Source organism: Engystomops pustulosus, chromosome 6 (assembly GCF_040894005.1).
Source record: "Engystomops pustulosus chromosome 6, aEngPut4.maternal, whole genome shotgun sequence".
NCBI classification, from domain to species: domain Eukaryota; kingdom Metazoa; phylum Chordata; class Amphibia; order Anura; family Leptodactylidae; genus Engystomops; species Engystomops pustulosus.
This window is the reverse complement of record NC_092416.1, coordinates 126,308,070-126,331,069: the sequence shown is the minus strand read 5'-3', so window position 1 is coordinate 126,331,069 and position 23,000 is coordinate 126,308,070. Positions and strand designations below refer to the sequence as shown.

The window sequence follows — 23,000 nt, the reverse complement described above, 5'->3', positions numbered from 1 at the left end:
CATAAAAGAAAATTAAAATACACCAATCCTTTCTCATGTCATCGTAAGCAGGGGGCTGACGGGATTTTGGAATCCTTTTTAAGTGGCTGTTTCCATATAGAAATTGGTTACTCTTTGGGGATACCTTGTAGAGATACTGTTTGTTCATTTCTGTTTTCCAAGGCACCAGGAAAAAGCAGCTAAAAAATCTTAGGTTTGGTGGACTAAGAGATGTCAGAGGATGGTCCATGGAACACTCCTTTACTGAACCTAAGTCTGTGATTCTGACAGTATGGATTAGGTCACAAAAGATTTTGTTGCACACTGCCAATTTCAGCCCTCTTTTTCTAGCCCAAATGTTGGGAGGTATGGTCATATAAGCCCTATAAAACAATGGACATCTGTCCTTGGATATGATTACCACTGCAGGAGTGCAAAGAAACAAATAGTTTTTTTCATATGAAATGGCCAAATGTTACTGCTCATCCCACAGCTGTACTGTGGTAATGAACCCTATATCCAAGTTGTCAGCCGCCTCAATATCACATATGTGACCACTGTGTGTTGGTCGTATCCAAGGACTACTATCTTGTTTTTGGGGAATTTTTTTTAAACAACATGCAATTGAAGAAATGTATATATATTTATGGCCAGGGGCATAACACATACTCTGCACCCCCTCAAGTTCTATAAACCATACCTTCGTATCGGGGCCTGGTGACAGGGGCCCATCAACTTCAAGTTACACCACTGTATATGGCAGGTGAATCAAACGTGAATGCCCAGACGGAAATACCCAATTAAGCTTTGTCTCCTTACTGCAGCCACAAAGTATAATGTATAAACCACCCTTTGATGATCAATACAGTATACAGCTCCTTTGTGGCTCTCACATAGTATAATACATTTTGTGGACTAATAAACTGTATAATGCTCTCCCTTGTGGTCCCCAGATTGTATTGTAATGCACCCCCCTCATGTCCCACACACTGTAGCATTCCCTCTTTTCTGCCCCTTCACTTTATTGCTCTCCTTGTGGCTTCTACACTACATTCAGCTCCACGTGTATCACTAACACTCTCTAATTCCCCCTTGTGGCACTAATAGTTTATAATGTCCCCATTGACCCCTTGTTGTTCACTGCTGTCAGCGCCATCGAACAGCAGGCAGTGGGACAACACTACGGCACAAGCTAAGTAGTGGAGCTCTATTCCCACCGTTGTATTTAGCTGTTTTCTATCCAGGAGACATATTGCCTGAAACTGCAGGACAGCTCCTAGAATCTGGACTGAATTGGGGGCGGTTGGACGGTATGTCTCATATACAAGGAGATGCGTCATCAGACATGTATAGGTATTACAAGAAGATTACAAGGTTTATTACTTTTGTATCCAGCCTAGACAATCCTCAGTGACCCTGTATTAATGTTACTGGTGATGATACATTGTGACAAACTAATAGGACAGCAAGCAGAGATTCAGTAAATGTTAAGGAATGGACACAAATCATAATGGGCATGACAATGCAGCATTCATGTATCAGCTCTCGGCAGGCACCAGGCAAGGTTATAACTGCCGCCTCTTTAATGCCTTCCAAGTATGAGTTTGTGGGTTTTTCACATATGTTAGACATTTTTTCCAGGGAATGTAATTTGCATATTCCAGCATACAGATTTGTTTCTATTTTAGGCTTTTAGGTGGAGCTTATGGATGATATGGTCATGGAAGTCACCTGGATCCTGAAGTGCTCAGCCAAGGGTCGGAGATGTGTGAGGAGGTGCATCCTTCAGGGTTCCCTCCCTTCTCCCTTTCTCCAGTTATTCCAGGCATTCCAGGGAATTCATCTGCCCATCAACAATTCCATCATTAATAGGTGGGTTTCAGGTTTTCCTCCTCCCTTTGCCCACAATCTCTCCACCTCCAGCACTCTGAAGCCCCCTGGCTCAGCACATCTCTGGGACCAGCAGAAGGAACTTTATCTGGAGTCAGACACCCCTCACTCAGGGGCTCAAACCAACGCGAAGGGGGAAACGTTGGGACGTTGTAGAGCCTGCGGTGGGGCAAAGGTTTCCAGGTGACCATGGCCAGGTTCCCAGCAATTGGGTTCCTTTTAATAATCCATTTAGTGGCATCGCAAGGGCAGGTAAGCCAAACTCTGCTCTCTGGAGCCCTACAAGTCTGCTACATCTGGGCTTGCTGACATTGGGAAATTGGGATGTATAGTGTGAACACTTTCTTAAGCACTATCAGCTTATTCCAGGATCTAACAGCATCTTCATCTTTGTCTAGAACTCATATCTATAATCTTGTACTCCCCAGCTTTCAAAAACTAATACTCCTCGCAGCCAGCAGAGCGTGCTGAATGATGTAGTTTTGTTACTCGCTTGTAGGCTATTTGAAAAGCTCCATGATAATGTGTCATTGTAGAAACATCTGTGCAGATCTGGTACAGCAGAGTTTGTCGCTTAGCACAATGTGCCCAGGCATCACTGTATGTTGTCTGGGGCTTAGAACAGAAACTACAGATATTACATTTTTCACACTTTCCTAAGTCACAGATGTAGCAGTATTGAGTTCTTGGACAAGACTCCCAGATAAATTTATGACATCATTCTTTACATTTTTATTTGAACTGTTTTATTTCTTTACACAAAATGTCACAAAATCACAAAATGTGCCAAGCTGAGCGCTGCATCCTGATAAATATATAACAAAGCTCCATGAGTTCCTAATTCAGCTCTGCTGTGTATAAAGTATACATAAAGTGTACACTTTCAATTGAACAACCCCTAAATATTGAGAAAATTGAGAGATGTCATTTATTTTCTTGTGCAGTTTGATATAGAAGACTTAATATGTCACTTAACTCTTATTGGGCTGGACTCATTTTTACATTGTGAGTTTAAATAATAGTGTAGGACCTGCAGACCTGTGCAATACTACTCATAGCAAATGGTGTTAAATGACAAACTCAGCTTTGCTACACCTTTACCTTTGATCCATAGCTCATGTGAATTCTTGCAATGTCAGAACTGGAAGAATAATCCTTGATCCGATAACAAAGCCCCTCTTGTATCCTTATAGACTTCCCCTCTGCTCTTCTATAGTCGCTCCTCTGCTGTGTAAACATGTGCTACACATGGTGCCTTGTGCTTTCCTGTCTGCGCAGACACTACACCATTTGTGTGCTCTACAGAAACTTTTTAGTGCATTCTGGAATTTCTGAATCCCCTGTGACATTGCCTGGAATCCACAAGATGTGGTTTATTTGTATGGCACATACCAATCAATAGATTGTAAGCTCAGAGGACGATTTACATTTTTTTTTTAAATTTCAGTCAGCTGTGTTACAGGATAATATTAGGCGGTTGTATTAGTTGACTATGTAAGCCATTATTATTAATGGGGTATATTATTCTATTAGGTGGTCTATTAGACTGTCATTAGTATTGAAAGATTTGCTCCTCTTATGTATTTTTTTATGTATTTTGGACCTATTCCTAGTTTTGGCTTACAAATGCTGATTCAAAATACTGACCAGAATATTGCTGCATCAAATTGGGCTAATGGTGTCTGGGACTTGACTTCCACCCGGACTTTAAAGGGTTTCAAATGTCCTGCTATAACTTTTATTAATAAGGCGGATGTAGTTGTCTAAAGAAACATCATTAGGCCTTATGACTGTAAAAACTGTCTTCACACACAGCATACTGAAAGCTTAGCCATTGATCAGCGGCCTGAATCACACAGTCATATATGTGGGCTGTGTATAGTATAATGCATGTCTGTGTACTTAGTGCTTTATTTCTGACTAAACATTTTGCTCCCAGACTAATTGGTACTAGATATATGCACAGTATTGATAGAAACTGGCTATATACCTGCGATCTATATTCATGGTGCTGAGTGTATGCTCAGTACTAGCTATTTGTACTGTCTAGTTATATTCCTGATGCTAGCTCTAAGCACAGCTGTCCTGTCTAGTACATTAAGGTAAAGATGTGTGTTGGACATATATTTAAGGTATGCCAAATCACCAATCCAGGGCATAGGGCACTCTGGGGTGACTGAATGTGGATATTATCATTGGGTATATACAGGAAATTACATTCATTGAGTTTTCCCACTTGCACTTTGCCTTATGAAGCATATTGCTCTTCACTGATATTGTGACATTTCTATTTGACGAGTTCTGATATTTCTGATCACACCCCACATGCCTGACCCCAATTGACTTGTTCACCCTAACCTTTCTATATATTCTACTGATTGATTATGTTTCCTTTTACAGAGAGTTGGACTACCAGGACCCCCAGGTCCACAGGGACCCCCTGGAGCAGCAGGCAAGGATGGAATAGATGTAAGTCATGGGGCTGATTGGAAAGCTGGATCACTATGCACAGAAGTGATGGGAGGATTAACCCTATCATTGCTGCAGCAGTATTAGTAAAGAAATGACTTTTGAATGTAGTGTTGAACCCTGTGGCAGATAAGTGGTTAATAGAATTCCTGTGTGCTGGAGAGACGAGTGTTTATACAGTGGAGCATAAAGGATGCTCTGTGTAACCCCCCTCCCCTTCCCTGCCTCCTGCTAGGAGGGTCCGGTGTACACAGAGCCTCCAGTGTCCTGCTACCACCTTTCTACTCAGTGCCCTCTGGTCTATGGTACCTTCCAGACCTCGTTCATTAGAGACAATCTTATACAATCCCAGACATTCAGAAATCTTTCTATATATAAGCTGATGGATCATTGCCGTAGCTTCGCTTACATATAATTATTGAGATCTTCGGTAGGTTGCAGTGAGAGTCTGTTCTCATTATGATATGTTGTTCTCTATTTGCCATACACCTCAGGTGGAAGGTGCAATGTATTCCACTTTATAAGCATAAAGTGCTGTGTATACCTGTGTTTTACTATACATTTATTTTACTGTATAAACGTGCATGAAGAGCATGTTCTATTGTATTGAAAAGAATACTAAATATAATGGCCTGAAGAAGGCCTAAAGACAATGTATAGGCCTATGCCAGGCAAATAGAGCCCACTGCTAGGAATCTTGGGAATTTTTCAAGGGTATATGATAAGTGTACATCTCTCACAAGACATGAACACACCCTAATGCCCTTGTCAGTAACACTGGGCCCCACAGCACGATCATTTAAGTGCTTCTTCTTTACCTTTGTGACTCGTTCTCAAATGTGACATTGTCTGTAATGTGCAGACCACAAATGGAGTCAAGAATATATTTACATGACATTAACAATTGAGCAGTCTCATCCTACCCAATAGCCCAAAGTGGTAGCCAAATGCTCTGCAGAAACCGCTCACCCTGATGATGCTCAAGTATCAGGGCAGGCAGGAAACATCAAAGCCACATAGGCTCTAAGGAACAGCATAGCCACACGTGACTGGAACTGTGTGGATTTTGATATTTTTCTGTATCAGAATCTGCATTACTGTAGGCCGGGGTCAAGTGAGTCTCTAGGTTGAGGCATCTATTCATTGTTGCATGTTGGAATTTAAGTACAAAAGAAACTTTTTTAAACAACTTATACACAAAACACACTGAAAAGCTTGTATTGTGACTACATGTCTTAGGCTGTGTTTACATTTAGTTTTTTGGTCATGTTGAGTGCTTATGCCAGGATAGCTCCCGCTGTACACACTGAATGTGTCCAGAGACTTAGGCCTCTTTCACACTTGCATTACAGAATATGCCAAATCTGATCAGTTTTCAGTCAGAGTTTGTTCGGTGTCTCAGTTTTTCACACACTTTCAATGCTATTTCAATGTGTTTTTATGCACAGATAACACGCATGAAAAGGACTCAGGACTGAGCTCTATCTTTTCTATGGCAATTGATGCGTGAAAAATGCATTGCACTTGCATTGCACTGGCATGTGTCTCAGAGTGCAATGCGTTTTTGATGAATCTCCATAGACTAGATGTTTTTCATGCGCGTGACTTGCAAAAGTAGAGCATGTCGAGATTTAAACGCGCTTTAAAAAAAAAGTGCGTGCGTGAAAAATAAAGCAAGTCTGAAAAAAAAAACTGATTTCAATGGGTCAGAGTACAATGCAAGTTCTGTGCATCAAAAAGCATGCGCAAAAAATGTGAAAAAAATGCAAGTGTGAAAGGGGCCTTATATCGCCATCTTTTTGCATTCATCTACTCAGTATTTGTTGCATCAAACTTAGAGGCTATTGAGGATTGGTGCCACTGTATGGCAACTATCCTGAGCCTCCACTGAACATACACTGTGGATGTTTCGTAGGTGATGTAACTATCCATATATGGAGACACCCTGAAAACTACCAACAGCCAATCACTGGCTCCTGTCAACATTCATTCCTCCTTCATCTTTTAGTGGGAAGGAGCTCAACAGTAAGATGTATCACGCTGTTTGAGCATAAAGAAGGATATACTGATGTCCTCAGTTGTAAGGACTCTTTACATATCTTTACAATGGAGGGCAGAAACACAATATGAATGTAGCCTTAGACACCCCCCCCCCCCTCCTTCCCTTCAGCTCATAAGGCTAAGTTTACAGAAAGATAAATCCCACGCTCAGTCCAAATCAGTTGGATCGTCCGACGGCCCGTCCCCCGATTTCTGGCGCATGAAAGCCAGCGCAGCTGCGCCACAGTCCGATGGCGTGTGACACAATCCCCAGTTAAATACCTGTTCCAGCGGTGCAAATCCCAAAAAGAGCGCTCGCGGACCCTTAGTAAATAAGCCCCGTGTGCCTGTCTTCTGCTGTAACTTCATGAGCAAATCTACCTCAATTTATGATATATTGTGTACTGATACTCCATATTATAATCCACAGCTGCACTCACTATTCTACTGGTGAAGTCACTGGCCCACATTTATTTAAGCCTATGCGCCAGTTTTCTGTCTGACTTTGCCCATTATTTTATGTGCAAACTGCTTGCACATGTATTTAAGAAGTGTAAGCGCCACATATGTGTTACACATGCGTTGTCACAGCTGCACTATTCCTAATGTGACACAAAATTCTCCACTGAAATGGGCGTATTGGTGCTCAGTCAGGCCATGCGCCACATTTATCATGCAGAGTTCAACAGAAATGTGTTGCATGCCATGCCAAAAAAGTTTGTGCACTCTGTCGAGCAGTGCAGGGGGCACCAGATTCTTAAAGAACGGGCGCCACAATTCCTGAATCTGACGCCCTCTGCACACTACACAGGCAAACTGCACAAAGTACAGACTGCACTGGTTTTAATAAATATGGGCCACTGAGTACAAAGTCACTACAAACATGACCTTACTTCTCTCCAGGGCCGGCTCCATGTTTTAGTGGGCCCCTGGGCAACAGAGCTCTACTGGGCCCCCCTTCAGTGGTCACACTACTGCCCATCTCCCCCTGTATACACACTGCCCCCCTGTATACACACTGCCCCCCTCCCCCTGTATACACACTACCCCCTCTCCCCCTGTATACACACTGCCCCCCCTCCCCCTGTATACACGCTGCCCCCCTCCCCCTGTATATACACTGCCCCCCTTCCCCTGTATAATACACACTGCCCCCCTACCCTGTATACAAACTGCCCCTTTTGTATACACACTTCCCCCCCTAGCCCTGTATACACACTGCCCCCCTCCCCCTGTATACACACTGCCCCCCCTCCCCCTGCATACACACTGCCCGCCCTCCCCCTGCATACACACTGCCCGCCCTCCCCCTGCATACACACTGCCCCCCCCCCCCTGTGTAATACACACTTACCCATAGCTCCCAACCATCCCGATTTTTCCGGGAAAGTCCCGTTTTTCTTACCTCTGCCCGCGTCACGGGCAGCTATGAGATTGTCACGGATTTTCTCTCCAGGTCCCGCTGCTGTGTCCGCATAGTAATAACTTTGAAAGCCAGAACTGATAGTAGAGAGTGGCTTCTACAGACATCGGGCAGGGAATCCTTTTCAGAGAAGTGTCGGCTTAGCGGAGAGAAGGGACCACGTCATCAGGTTCAGATCTCTATCCATATATGGTCACTGCATCTCCTAGGGTTCCCCAGAGCAGACATCGGGCAGGGAATCCTTTTCAGAGAAGTGTCGGCTTAGAGGAGAGCAGGGACCACGTCATCAGGCTCAGATCAGCATCTGTCCATATATGGTCTCCAAGCTCTTTATTTAATTAAATTACATAAAGTTTTGCCCAGGCTGAGACTCGAACCTGGGACCCTCTGCACTGTAGACAGAGCCTTAACTAACTGAGCTATAAGCCCAGTGATACAGAGCTGAGGATAAGAGCAGATAAGAAGTGTTATCTGCTACTGTTACACTGTGACACTGTGACACAGACTTACTGCCCTGATCTATAGAGAGGGATCTTCTCAGAGATTATTATTGTAATTATTGAGACTATTATTATTATTATAAATTTTATTATTTTTATTATTATGGAGATGATTATTAATAATAGTAAAAATAATTAATAATCATCTCAATAATAATAATAGTCGTAATAATTACAATAATCTCTGAGAAGATCCCTCCCTATATACCAAGGCATTAAATCTGTGTCAGTGTAACAGTAGCAGTCACAGGGCTTAGCTACCAAAATTCTGAACCTTGATAATCACAGAGGTTATAGCTCAGTTGGTTGAGTATACAATAATGTCATTATTGTACATGGACACTGCAGATTCTGGGTTCATAACCCAATGAGGATAATTTTTTTTTATTTTTATTGAGATGATTTTTATTATTATAATATGGCTAAAATTTGGGGCGTGGCCAGGGAGTGATTGGGGGTGTGGCTTAGGGGGATACGCGTGCCGCCATTTTGTCCCTCTTTCCCTTTCACAAATGTTGGGAGGTATGCTTACTTCCTCCCCCTGTATAATACACACTGCCCCACCTCCCCCCTGTGTAATACACACTGCCCCTCCTCCTGTATACACACTGCCACCTCCCCCTGTATACACACTGCCCCCCCTACCCTGTATACACACTGCCCACCTCCCCCTGTATACACACTGCCCCCCCACCCCTGTATACACAATGCCCCCCTCCCCCTGTATACACACTGACCCCCCACCCCTGTATACACACTGTCCCCCCTCCTCCTGTATACACACTGCCCCACCCCCTCCACCTCCTGTATACACACAGCCCCCCCATGTTCTCCCCCTTGGCCCCTGTTATGTCTCTCCCCCCTCACCTCACAGATGCAGGTCTGCATACCTCCCAACATTTGTGAAAGGGAAAGAGGGACAAAATGGCGGCACGCGTAGCGATCCCCCTAAGCCACACGCCCAATCACTCCCTGGCCACGCCCCAAATTTTAGCCATATTATAATAATAAAAATCTTCTCAATAAAAAAAAAAATTATCCTCTATGGGATTTGAACCTAGAACCTGCAGTGTGCATGTATAATAATGTCATAGCGCCCCAACCAACTGAGCTATAACCTCTGTGATTATCAAGGTTCAGAATTTTGGTAGCTAAGTCCTGTGACTGCTACTGTTACACTGACACAGATTTAATGTCTTGGTATATAGGGAGGGATCTTCTCAGAGATTATTGTAATTATTGCGACTATTATTGTTATTATTATTATGGAGATTATTATTATTGAGATGATTATTATTATTTTTACTATTATTAATAATCGTCTCCATAAAAATAATAAAATTTATAATAATAATAGTCTCAATAATTACAATAATAACCTCTGAGAAGATCCCTCTCTATATATCAGTACATTAGTCTGTGTCACAGTGTAACAGTGGCAGATAACACTTCTTAGTTACCAGAAATCCTCAGCTCTGTATCACTGGGCTTATAGTTCAGTTAGTTAAGGCTCCTGTCTATAGTGCAGAGGGTCCCAGGTTCGAATCTCAGCCTGGGTAAAATTTAATTACATAAAGAGCTTGTGTCTGGGGAAGCCCTGGAGACCATATATGGACAGATGCTGATGACGTGGTCCCTGCTCTCCGCTAAGCTGACACTTCTCTGAAAAGGATTCCCTGCCCGATGTCTGTAGAAGCCATTCTGTACTGTGAGTTCTGGCTTTCAAAGTATTTACTATGGGGACACAGTGCTGGGACACAGCGGGACCTGGGGAGAAAATCCGTGACAATCTCATAGCTGCCTGTGATGTGGGGCAGAGGTAAGAAAAATGGGACTTTCCTGGCAAAATTGGGATGGTTGGGAGCTATGGGTCTATGTTGTCCCTGCTTTCCCCGGCAGGCCATGTGACTATGATGTCATCACAGGTCCTTCAGCCTCTGCAGCTCCTGCCGGGGAGAGCAGTGACTGCACATGTACTCATTGTGATCTGTGTCTGGCAGCGGGGCAGATGTCCTGCTGACCCGGGGGCCTGAGTGGTACCTCGGGGCCCCGGCCCTCTCCTATTAATGATCACAGGTTACATCCTGTATCATACCCCACAGTTGAACTTACTATACTGCTGGCGAAGTCAGTGGCCCACATTTATCCAAACAGTGCCTGTGAAGTGTACTCAGAGCCCTACTTATGAGCATCCTTGCCATCACCCTAGGGTAGAGTTTGCCAGACAAGACTCAGGGCCTCTTGCAGTCCCAGGCAGCCCAGGACCCTAGAAGGAAGCTACAATAATAATCCAAACAACTTCTCCTTCTTTCTACTGTATTGGTGTCCTCAGGTGCCTATAGAATTTAAACTTGTGACAGAGCAGGGGGTAATAAGTTACTGCTTAAAGTGTCGCATTGGCACTTTGCGAAAAATACGTGGGTTTTGGTTGTAGTTTGGGCACTCGGTGTCTAAAAGGTTTACCAACACTGCCCTAGAATATCTTGTGTAAGCAAACTATCTCTCACATAGATAATTAACACAGACAGAGGAGACAACAATTGTAGGGACAGGTTAAACTGAGGGGTATAGTAAGGAAACTGCTGCACATAGGTAATAGTTGTCCTACATGCCAAGAATTATTAATTTGTGAAAGAAAGAGTTATGCTTTAATGCCCAAGTGCTTTACAAAGACTTTGTACATGTGGTGATTTAATATCCTCTACTTCATTATAAAGTGAAAACCAATATATATTTTTGCAGTATTTTTTTTTTAACTTTAACTTTTTATGTACTGTTTATACTCGAGTATAAGCCGAGTTTTTCAGCACAAAAAATTGTGGTGAAAAACCTCTCCTCGGCTTATACTCAAGTCAAGAGAATAAACAGTGTACTCACCTTCCGACGCCCCCGGCAGGTCCTCTTCTATACAGTGATGCGACAGCTCCCTGTCCCTGCGCCGTCCTTCGCAGGGATTGTGACGTCAGCCGCTGGCTGGCTTTCTACTATGTGCATCGGCATCGGCACACTCTATGATGTCAGCGAGCAGCTGACATCATGGTGCCTGCGACGAACAGCATGGGGATACAGAGCCGATGCCGAAGCAGCGCTGTATTGAAGAGGACCTGATGGGGTTGAAGGGTGAGTACACTGTTAGTTTTTTTTCCTAAAGGCTTTATATTGGGGGCAGGGGCTGCAGGCTATATGCTACAGGGGGCTTTCAGGTTATATGCTACAGGGGGCTGGCAGGCCATATATTACTGGAGGCTGGATGTCTATATACTACTGGGGCTGGCAGGCTATATACTACAGGGGGTTGGCTGGCTATATACTACTGGATGGTGTTTTGACTAGAGAAAAAATAAATTGTGGGCTACAGATAGTGGGCTATTATAAGTGAAGGGGGTAGAAAAGGGGGTTATCATAGTTCCCCCTTTTCTGTAGCCCACTCCTTAAAATCCCCTTTTTTCTGTGGCACATCCATTCACTATTGACTACTGTGGGGCACTGTGACTATTGGCTAAAAGTGGGCATAGCAATATGTGCTATGTGGTTGACCTCAAAGGGTTGACTGTAATGGTAATACTGTATAAATGTAACTAACAGCTTGCTTAATTGTTAATTAGTAGGTGCATTTATACAGTACTAAAATTACATTTGGCCCTTCTTAAGCAACCGTGAGGCTGATACGGCCCACAAAGAAAATGAGTTTGACACCCCTGCCTTAGAGTGACCCAAACTACACTGCTCCATTGACTCTCATACAATGAGCGCAACGCTAAACATACTGAGGCTTGGAAAAGACCAATGCTCAGCCGCTAAGAAGAACTGGGTTGCAGATATCACCAGACAACCTGTGCAAATATTCAATACAAAATAGGTTCTTAAATCTTTCACAAGGACAAGTTTTTCCATTCTCGCAATTGAAGCCATAATTTTTTTGTTAACATAGCCATATGAGGGCTTCATATTTGGGTGACACGTTGTACTTTCCTCCACCATTGACACTATAAAGCATATTGATTACATTTTATTATAGGAGTTGGCCACTAATAACAAACTCTACCAGGGTAGGTACAAGACCCTAATAGGATCTTCTATATTGTACATACCACATACACTTCCTGTGACAACCCATGTTCTCCTGGTTTCCAACAGATGGAGGGGGTCACATGCTCATTATGTATGCACACACACCACACCCATATCAATGGTTGGAGGGGCATACCAATTACATCTGCACACCCCTTCAATCACCGATATGTGAATGGTTATGAAGGAGGGACGTGCATTAAGGAATGACTGCACAGTCCCCCCTCCATCTGCCAGAAGCCAGCAGGACATGAAATGTCACCGGAACTTTGAGTCCTGCTGCCCAGGAGTCAGGTGGCCCACTGCTCCCAGAGACTGCAGACAAACTTTACTGAGTGGTACTGAGAGGAACATATGCCAGGCTTACCTGCTCCAGAAGTTTTACTACTGCTGTCTTCAGGGGCGGACTGGGAATTTAAAGTGGCCCTGGAAAAAAATTTAAAAGTGGCCCCATTCTGTGGGTGGGGTCAAAACAAGTAGGCCTCATCATGTGATGTTGGTGGAGCTACTAAACTCCACACAAACGGTGTATAGATAGTCTAAATCAACATGTACAGCGCTGAGAAAGAGACTCATACTACCTCCCTTGTACAGGAATAACACTTCTTTTTTTAAAAGAACTTAATGCTGCCTTATATATACAAAAAAAAGTCTGCAATACCTTCTCCGTTAAACAAGAATATAACTACTATTATACTGCCTCCTATGTACAAGAATATAACTACCGTATATTCCGGCGTATAAGACGACCTGGTGTATAAGACGACCCCCCTATTTTCCTGTTTAAAATATAGAGTTTAAGATATATTCGCCGTATAAGACTACCCCTTTTCCAACGCCTACAAAACACTGGTAAAAAAAAAAAAAAAAAACTGATTTGAATTTAACATGGTCCTTTTTTTAATTTAAATTCTTATGACATGCAGGTATATAGCAGGAAAACTGTCGCTCATAAACATAAGGCATACAACAACAACATTACCATCGTCCATTTTACTGTAAATGTTACCATACTGTACCTTAAATTTTTATTTTATTAAATATTCCAAATGCAATGAAAATGGTGAAAAAACGCATTTGCGCCATTTTCTTGTGGGCTTGGATATTACGTCTTTCACTGAGCGCCCCAAATGACATGTCTACTTTATTCTTTGGGTCGGTACGATTACGTGGATACCAAATTTATAAAGGTTTTATAATGTTTTCATACATTTACAAAAATGAAAACCTCCTGTACAAAATTATTTTTTTGATTTTGCCAACTTCTGGCGCTAATAACTTTTTTATACTTTGGTGTACGGAGCTTTGGGTGGTGTCATTTTTTGCGAAATTTGATAATATTTTCAATGATATCATTTTTAGGACTGTACGACCTTTCGATCACTTTTTATAGATTTTTTTATATTTTTCAAAATGGCAAAAAAGTGCCATTTTCGACTTTGGGCACTATTTTCCGTTACGGGGTTAAACGCATTGAAAAACCGTTATCATATTTTGATAGATCGGGCATTTTCAGACGCATCGATACCTAATGTGTTTATGATTTTTACTGTTTATTTATATTTATGTCAGTTCTAGGGAAAGGGGGGTGATTTGAAATTTTTGGGTTTTTTATTATTTTTTTTTTTTTACTTTTTTTAATTTTTATTTATACTATTTTTCAGACTCCCTAGGGTACTTTAACCCTAGGTTGTCTGATCGATCCTACCATATACTGCCATATGGCAGTATATGGGGATTTTCCTCATTCATTACAATGTGCACAATCAGCACATTGTAATGAAGGGGTTAAAACAAAATAGCCTCGGGTCTTCGGAAGACCCGAGGCTACCATGGAGACGGATCGCCGCCCCCGATGACGTCACGGGGAGCGGCGATCCCAGGTAAGATGGCGGCGCCCATGCGCCGCTATCTTTTTGAGGCTGCCGGCAGCCCACGCTGTGAAAACACCCACGATCGGTGCTAGGGTGTTACTGGTAAGCCTTTGCTGCAATATGCAGCAAAGACTTACCGGCTATGGAGAGGGCTCAGCCCGTGAGCCCTCTTCATGCACCGGGACCCGACCGCCGCCGTGAATACACGGCGGGCGGTCGGGATTACCGGCGTATAAGACGACCCAAGAGAAGACAGAAGATTTTTCTGTCTTCAAAAGTCGTCTTATAAGCTGGAACATACGGTACTTTAATACTGCCTGCTATGTACAAGAATATAACTACTATAATACTGCCCCCAATGTACAAGAATATAACTGCTATAATACTGCCCCCTATGTACAAGAATATATCTGCTATAATACTGCCCCCTATGTACAAGAATATATCTGCTATAATACTGCCCCCTATGTACAGGAATATAACTACTATAATACTGCCCCCTATGTACAAGAATATAACTACTATAATACTGCTGCATATGTACAAGAAAATAACTGCTATAATACTGCCTGCTATGTACAAGAATATATCTGCTATAATACTGCCCCCTATGTACAAGAATATATCTGCTATAATACTGCCCCCTATGTACAAGAATATAACTACTATAATACTGCTGCATATGTACAAGAATATAACTGCTATAATACTGCCCCCATGTACAGGAATATAACTACTATAATACTGCCCCCTATGTACAAGAATATAACTACTATAATACTGCCCCTATGTACAAGAATATAACTACCATAATACTGCCCCATGTACAGGAATATAACTACTATAATACTGCCCCATATGTACAAGAATATAACTTCTATAATACTGCCCCCTATGTACAAGAATATAACTACTATAATGCTGTCCCTATGTACAAGAATATAACTACTATAATACTGCCCCCTATGTACAAGAATATAACTACTATAATGCTGTCCCATTGTACAGGAATATAACTACTATAATACTGCCCCCTATGCACAAGAATATTAATACTATAATACTGCCCCCTATGCACAAGAATATTAATACTATAATACTGCCCCCTATGTACAGGAATATAACTACTATGCAATATAACACCACACCCCAACCCCCCAGTATATAGCTAGCCGCCAGTATATAGCCAACCAGTCCCTCTGTATATTGCTAGCCAGCCCACCCAGTATATAGCCAAACAGCCCCCCAGTATACAGCCAGCCCACCCTGTTAATAGCCAACCAGTTCCCCCAGTATATAGACAGCCCCCTGTATATAGCCAGAAAGCCCCCTCCCCCGTCTCCCCCTGCAGTATACAGCCAATCAGTCCCCCCCACAGTATACAGCCGATCAGTCCCCCTGTATATTGCCAGCCAGACCCCTGTATATAGTCAGAAAGCCACCCCAGTATACAGCCAGCCCACCTGTACATAGCCAAACAGCCCACCCAGTATAGTGCCAGCTCAGCCTGTATATAGCCAACCAGTTCCCCCAGTATAGAGCCAGCTCCCTGTATATAGCCAAACAGCCCCCCCATATAAAGCCAGAAAGTCCCCTTCCCCCGCAGTATATGGCCTGCCAGCCCCCCTGTATACAGCCACACAGTCCCCCTGTATATTGCCAGCCAGCCCCCCCCAGTATACAGACAACCCCCTGTATATAGCCAAACAGCCCCCCCAGTTTATAGCCAACCCCGCCCCAGCAAATAGCCAGCTTGCGCCTCCCCTCACTGTATACAGCCAGCCACCCCCCTTGCCCCCTCACTGTATATTGCCAGCCTGCCCAGCACATTAAATGAATAAACCATGAACTCACCTTTCTGATGTTCTCCGCTACTTTATCCACTCCGTCCAGTGGTGACAGCTCAGTGAGAGCTGGCGGCTCACAGACTGTAACATCAGACACTTGCCAATGTCATAATCTGTGTCACGCCGACACACACTGAGCTGTCACCGCCGGATGGAGTGGATAAAGTAGAGGAGTTTCAGGGGAGCGTAGGAAAGGTGAGTTCATGGTTTGGTTATTTTGCCAACTGGCCCACCGGGATTTTTCCCGGTGGGTCCTATGGCCAGTCCACCCCTGGCTATCTTTTACAGAACTCAAAAGCAAAGTTTCTGCATACTAACTGGTGACTCAAACATATAAGTACCTCATTACCCTATTTTTGGTTGCTTTTGTTCATCCAATCTGCAGTTGCTCTTCAGTTGGCGCACCATGGAGGCCTGTTGGTGTGGTTAGACTACAATGTGGATCTTTCCGCTCATTCTCTACCATCACATTCTCCTTCTCTTCCACATGGTTGTAGGGCACAATTCCTCCAAGACTTATTGTTCTACTCACATGTCCCTCATTTTCTAGTTTCATTTACAGGTCCAGTGTTTTCCTTTTCTTATCTCCTCAAGATCTTGAACCGTAGTTCATTTTATTGTTAAAATGGTTTATTTTTAAACTATGCAACATGCACTAGGTCACTGAAAGTCTCTTTGTGTACTGCACACAGAACCATGAGTACAGTAAAGGTGGTTCCAGGTGGCTTTCTGTTTTGGCTTTAGTTTTGGTCCCTAACTTTTACCTATTTTTAATACCTTCCAAGGGCGAGATATTTTTATTAGAATAGTGCCACTGGATGTCACTCTTCTTGCTCCTATGGCCAATGATAGGTTCTATTTGCTACAGGATCCCCTGTGAGAGAAAACAGATGCTACACATATGAACAGGCAGAATAGATTTATTTTTTTCATTTATCCTCTTTTCCCTCTTCTTTTTCCTATTAGCCCTCAAAATCCCTATAATGATGACTCTTAAAAAAATACAACTCGCTAGAACAGGCTTTGTGTTTACAGTGAACAGCCAACAAGATTAGAACTCATTAACAGCAGAATTGTGAGATACACAGAATAATGCTGCAAGGAAAACTGACTTTTACTGCAATGGCTTCATAAAACCGTGGTTTCTTCAACTTTAACTCATAAACCTTATTGAAAATTCTTATTGACATCATTTATAATTCTGAGAAATGTGCTGGTAATTAGGTGGAAATGCAACGGAATTAACAATAAAGTTGCGCCTATAATCGTGTTATGAGACAGAGGTCATTCTGTGGAATTTTAGGAAATATACCAAAAAAATCCATCATGGTAAACCAGGGACACTTACTTATAGATCCAGACACTGAGACTGTGGTATATTTTTATATGTGTTATCTGGGGGATCAGGGGGTGGCGATCGGTTCCTATGATAGCCTCGGGTCTTCCGAAGACCTGAGGCTGTCCCGTTTTACCTAGGGTTAAAGTACCCTAGGGCAGTGATGGCAAACCTTTTAGAGACCGAGTGCCCAAACTACAACAAAGACATACTTATTTATTTAGTGCCAACACAGAAATTTAATTTGTGATGTATACTCCCTTCTCTGTCACAGTTTTCATTGATACCAGCACCTGAGGACACCAATAAAGCAGAAAATAGTCCCAGGTTGAGCTGTCACTTTAAAATAGCTCTGTGCACAGCAAGTCCTGGGCTGTCTGGGACTGCAGGAATATACCTGGAGTCATCTCTGGTGATGGCCTGAGTGCCCACAGAAAGGGCTCTGAGGAGTGCCACCTCTGGCACCAGTGCCATAGGTTAGCCATCACTGCCCTAGGGGGTTTGAAAAATAGTAAAAAAGAATTATAATAAAAAAAACCCAAAAATTCTAATCATTCCCTATTTCCCTAGAAGTCCTATAAATATAAGGCTGCATTCCCACACATGTATGGAAGACGTATACACGACCGACGTATATACGGCCGATATACATCCCCCATACACTTCTATGGGCTAACGGCATGGTACGGGAGCGGTATGGTGCAGCACACGTGCGGCACAGTACCGCTCCGTAGCCCGTGCTACGGTGCGGCGGGCACACGGCAGTGTGCATGCAGCCTAAATAAGCAGTAAAAATTATAACCACACTAGATATCACTGTGTCCTTAAAGGCCCAATCTGTCAAACTATAATAACAGTTTTTCACTGTGTTTAACCCGATAATGGAAAATAGCGCCCAAAGTTGAAAATGGCACTTTTTTGCCGTTTTGAAAAATATAAAAAAATTAAATAAAAAGTGATCAAAAGGTTGTAGTCCTAAAAATGGTAACATTGAAAACGTCATCAAAAGTTGAAAAATTATATAACTCACAGCTCCGTACACCAAAATAAAAAAATGTTATTAGCGCTAAAAGATGGCAAAATTTTAAAAAAAATTTAATTTTTGCAAATGTATGAAAACATTATAAAAGCTATATAAATTTGGTATCCCCATGATCGCACTGGTCCAAAGAATAAAGTAGACATGTCATTCAGGGCGCACAGTAAAAGCGTAAAAGAAAAAAGAAAGTCCACAAGAAAACGGCAAAAAATGCGTTTTTTTGCCATTTTCACTGTATTTGGAATTTTTTTCCCGCTTCCCAGTACATGGCATGGAATATTTTTTTTTCATATTTAATTATTATTAATTTTCATAACAATGCACAACGGTAAAAAACAAAGGAAAAAAGGGAAAAGGGACAAGGAAGGAAACAAAATCAGGCACCGATATGCACCCGTTTGGGAAAGGGGAGGGGGGGTTTACATTTAGGTAATGTGACAACGGCATGGAATATTTAATACCGTCACTATGAAATGCAATTTGTTACGCAGAAACAGAGCTCTTTATGTGTAAAAATAAAAAAGTTTTTGATTTTTGAAGGTGGGGAGTAAAACTAAATCTTTGAGTATAATTAATAATGCTGGGGATAATAGTAAAATACCTTTATCTCTCAGCTGTCAGTGGATACAGGACAGAAAGCTGATTTACACCAACTGTTTAAATAAGGAAGAAAGCGAGGGGGAAACTATGAACACAGGAACATATTTGTTTAGGATATATTACAAAGTTTACATTTGCACTTTTGATTTCTGCAATTTTTTGTTACACTTTAAAGCAACTGGGATTTCATGCAAAATCTGTACCAGGCCTTCAATTACAATGTTTCGTTAGTCTAATGGTCTCTTCATATGAGAAAAGATTCCTTATCGACCACTGTAAGGTTTCTGGGCTCAGTTGTGACCATGGATATATAAAAGTAAATATAAGTGGTGTCCATTCTCCACAATGGCTACATCTAAGCACAGAGCTACAAACTACTTTATAACATGCTTATTTTATTGTATTAAAAAAGCAAAAAACTAATATCTCTCTTTTATGTTTAACTTGCAGGGTGAAGTCGGACCCCCTGGTTTACCTGGACCCCCAGTAAGTGCAAACAGAAATTTCTGATGGAGAACATAGTGGGGTTAAAATAAGCAGAGCTACATGACATGAAATCAACATCAGACTTCTTCAGGCTATTCCACTATGCTTCAGTCACTACAATGGGACATATTAAACAACAGTAACCTTTGCACCTCCAGAATATTGGGGGTTTTGTACAAGAAAGGGACTAATAAAGCTTTGTCTTCTTACTTTAAAAGGGTCCAAAAGGAGCCCCCGGAAAACCAGGAGAAGCTGGAAAACCTGGACTGTCTGGATTGCCAGGTATTGATGTAAGTAAATCTTATTTGTCTAGAGGATGATTAAATGCCAGTTAGCAATGTTATTACTGCAATTTTGCTTATCCAACAAAGCAACATTCACATGTATATTTTTTTATTGTGGTTAAGGAGTGAGACCAAATGGTTAATATAAGTCCAGAAAGTAATATTTGTATTACGGAGGTCTGCTTACGCGGTACCAGGGTCTTTGGATCTCCTCAGGTACCAGGACCTAATTCTGCCTGCTACCTCAATTGTCCATATAGCTACAAAACAGTGTTTTTTATTCTTATTTTCTAGGGATTAACTGGACCTGATGGGAAACCTGGCCCTGATGGACCACCAGGAGAGCGGGTAGGTGTCTGCGTTACCAAACACAACCCATGTAAAGGTGTGATGCTGTTTCTAGGAGAATCAAGCCGTCTTTCTCTGATTCTGTATAAATCCCTTTAACACCATCCTGCACCTTGATGTGACAGCCAGTATCACCAAAAACATCAATGTCATTATGTTAGCCCCTTAGATACCATAGCATCTAAAGCGTTTACAGATGGGAGGGGCTACTCATGTTTTTCATTGACAAAATAAAATGTTTTTGTATCTTTTTTCTACCAAACTAGAAAGATTTGGTAGTATTTTTACTTATTAGCATTATATAGGCTAGTAATATCCCTTACTGCAGGGGTCCACAACCACGGGACCGCAGGCCAAGACCAGGCTGCGAGACAACTGGGGATGGGCTATAACTTACTAACCATTATGTTATCTGGTGCTACAGCCAACTGCCCTCCCTGCTCCCCCCTCCTACCCCAACATGACCAAAGTGGCATGCAGGTTGGAAAACATAAAAACTGGCAGCAATAGCAAAATTTTCATGCATAATAAATCCCCCCACAGTTTTTATGCTCATAATCATTGTGTTGAGCTTGTTACATGTAATACATTTTTCATGCAGACTTTTGTTACGCACTTTTGTTGTGCTTTTGATGCTGATTTGCTTGTGGATTTTTGGCATGCAATTTTAGTCTCTTTTAACAACTTTTATTTTCTATTTTACTTGTGAGCTTAAATAATTTTTGTAAAAATTTCCATGAAATCCTTAACAATACTAAGTTTGTTTGCAGATTTCATGCATTGATTTTCTGTTCATTTTCACTTGTCCATATACAGTAGTTTTATGTAAAACATAAATCAACGTAAAGACGTGGCAGAAAAGTGACATGATCTTTTTTTTCCGCATTCCACAACAATTTCTGTGTGAAAAAACATTGGGCCAGATTTATCAGTCTATTTACGACAAAATTCTGTCATAATTTGCACTAAAAAAACTATCAAGGGTTCTAAGACACTTTCCAACTGGTTAGGCAAAGGGGACGTAGCCTATGGAAAGAGGAAACGACTTCACTTCAAAAAATCAGTGCACCAATAACTCATTTTTGTCCACCAGTTAGTCAAATATCCTTAATGGGGCATATTTACTTATGTTTCCGCGGAGTTCAGCGAAAGTGCATAATGCACTTTGCCGCGATTCACTAAGTTTGTGTGCCTGATTATCCTGCATGTGTCGCTTCCCCACTCAGGTCCGACAGAGTTCACTATCTTTTTAGTGGTGCATCTAAGTGCCTGGGCTTGTGACACAATTTAAAAGTTGAATCTCGACGGCACGCCCCCTAAATTGTGTCGCATGGAAGCCAGCGCTATAAAAGGTCACGTGCACCAAAATCCCAACGCAGACACTTCTTAAATACCTGTGTAAGCCCCGAAAAAGGTGCAAAGTAAGACGAAAGTGAGCAGAGCGACCCTTAGTAAATGAGCCCCCCTGTTAACATCCTAGGCTATAGGCCTAAATACACTGCCATTAAAGGCTGATTTGCAAATGACAATTGTCATCACGATTTGCTAATTTCTGGGCAATCATTTGGTCAGTATTCACAAAGAAAATTAATTATAAAACCATTGTTTTGTGATAATCATCAATTGTGAGCCATAAAGTGAACCACCATTCTATTTCTGTATTAAAAGAACGTGCCATGTTTCTACATACTATAACCCCCTGTATCAACTATATATGAACTATGACCACTTGAATTATCACACATTTATAATGTACGGTAACTCCTGCTCTTAGATTATGGCTCCGCTGTGCCCCCTGCTCCTACGGACTATTATCTTTTTGGTCCTCACTTCTATTTACTATAATATGTACTACATACAACTCTTTCTATATACTAGGACACCCTGTTCCCTCAACCTTCCTATAATTTGGCACATAGTCTGGCAGCAGCAGAGAGGAGATTTTTTAAAATGTTAAATAATTATTCCCTAATCCTAAAGATAACTGCTTCACATCTGGACAACCTAGACACAATGGGGGGAGGGGGGGGGTTCATTTATTATCTACTTTCAAACTTTTTATTTTCCCCTTGCTGTGCCTGTTGTGCCTTTTTAAGTGTTTTTCCAGCAGTCGCGACTTGTTCTTTGTTTGGGTGCAAAATTGTGACGCCGCTTTTGAATACGACACTTTTCCGGTGCATCTACTTTTCCGACTCGTTTTGTGGAATGGGGAGACTGATCCTTTTTGTTCACTCACCAATTGATTAATCCCTTTCGCCACAAACTAACATCCCAATGATAATTATACTTCCTGTGCCCTATTTGATAAATTCCTGCCAGAGATTAAATGTCCTGTTTTTGGCTAGTTAAATATTGGAAGTTATGCTACACAAATTTCCATTACTAGATCTCCGGTTCTCCTCTTTCATCAGTATCAAGGCTTTCACTCTCGTCATGACATTGTCCATGGCCATAATTACTGATCCTTTTACCTTTACACCAATATAAAGCACTGATCATATACTCTATCTGGATGTTACATTACTTGAGTAAATTTATATGTTAATTACATAAGAATAACTGCTGCCACAATTTTACATCAATATTACTTAAAGGGGTATTCCGGGAATATGAGCGTCTGATACAAAAACCCATGATGTTATAAATAAATGAATATAACAAAACTCAATGTCATTAGTCACAGAATGAAGCTTAAATAGTTTGATTTTATGATTCACAAAATTGTATGGCCTCTCTAAAGTAGGTGGAGTTATCACCAAGATGGCTGCCGCTGTAAACTACAAGTCCCATGATCCTTTAGTTCTCAGTAACTCC

At 41.8% G+C, this 23,000-nt stretch overlaps 1 protein-coding gene across 1 annotated transcript in view; it reads left to right on the top strand.

The window, feature by feature from the left end:
• Nucleotides 1–1,866: 1,866 nt before the first annotated feature.
• Nucleotides 1,867–23,000, top strand: part of COL9A3 (collagen type IX alpha 3 chain) — a 46,630-nt gene continuing 25,496 nt past the window's right edge. The window contains exons 1-5 of the mRNA XM_072110941.1: nucleotides 1,867–2,121; nucleotides 4,270–4,338; nucleotides 19,519–19,554; nucleotides 19,773–19,844; nucleotides 20,133–20,186. Coding sequence (XP_071967042.1) covers nucleotides 2,059–2,121; nucleotides 4,270–4,338; nucleotides 19,519–19,554; nucleotides 19,773–19,844; nucleotides 20,133–20,186 — 294 coding nt within the window. The 5' untranslated portion in view covers nucleotides 1,867–2,058. The remainder of the gene's footprint in view (nucleotides 2,122–4,269; nucleotides 4,339–19,518; nucleotides 19,555–19,772; nucleotides 19,845–20,132; nucleotides 20,187–23,000) is intronic.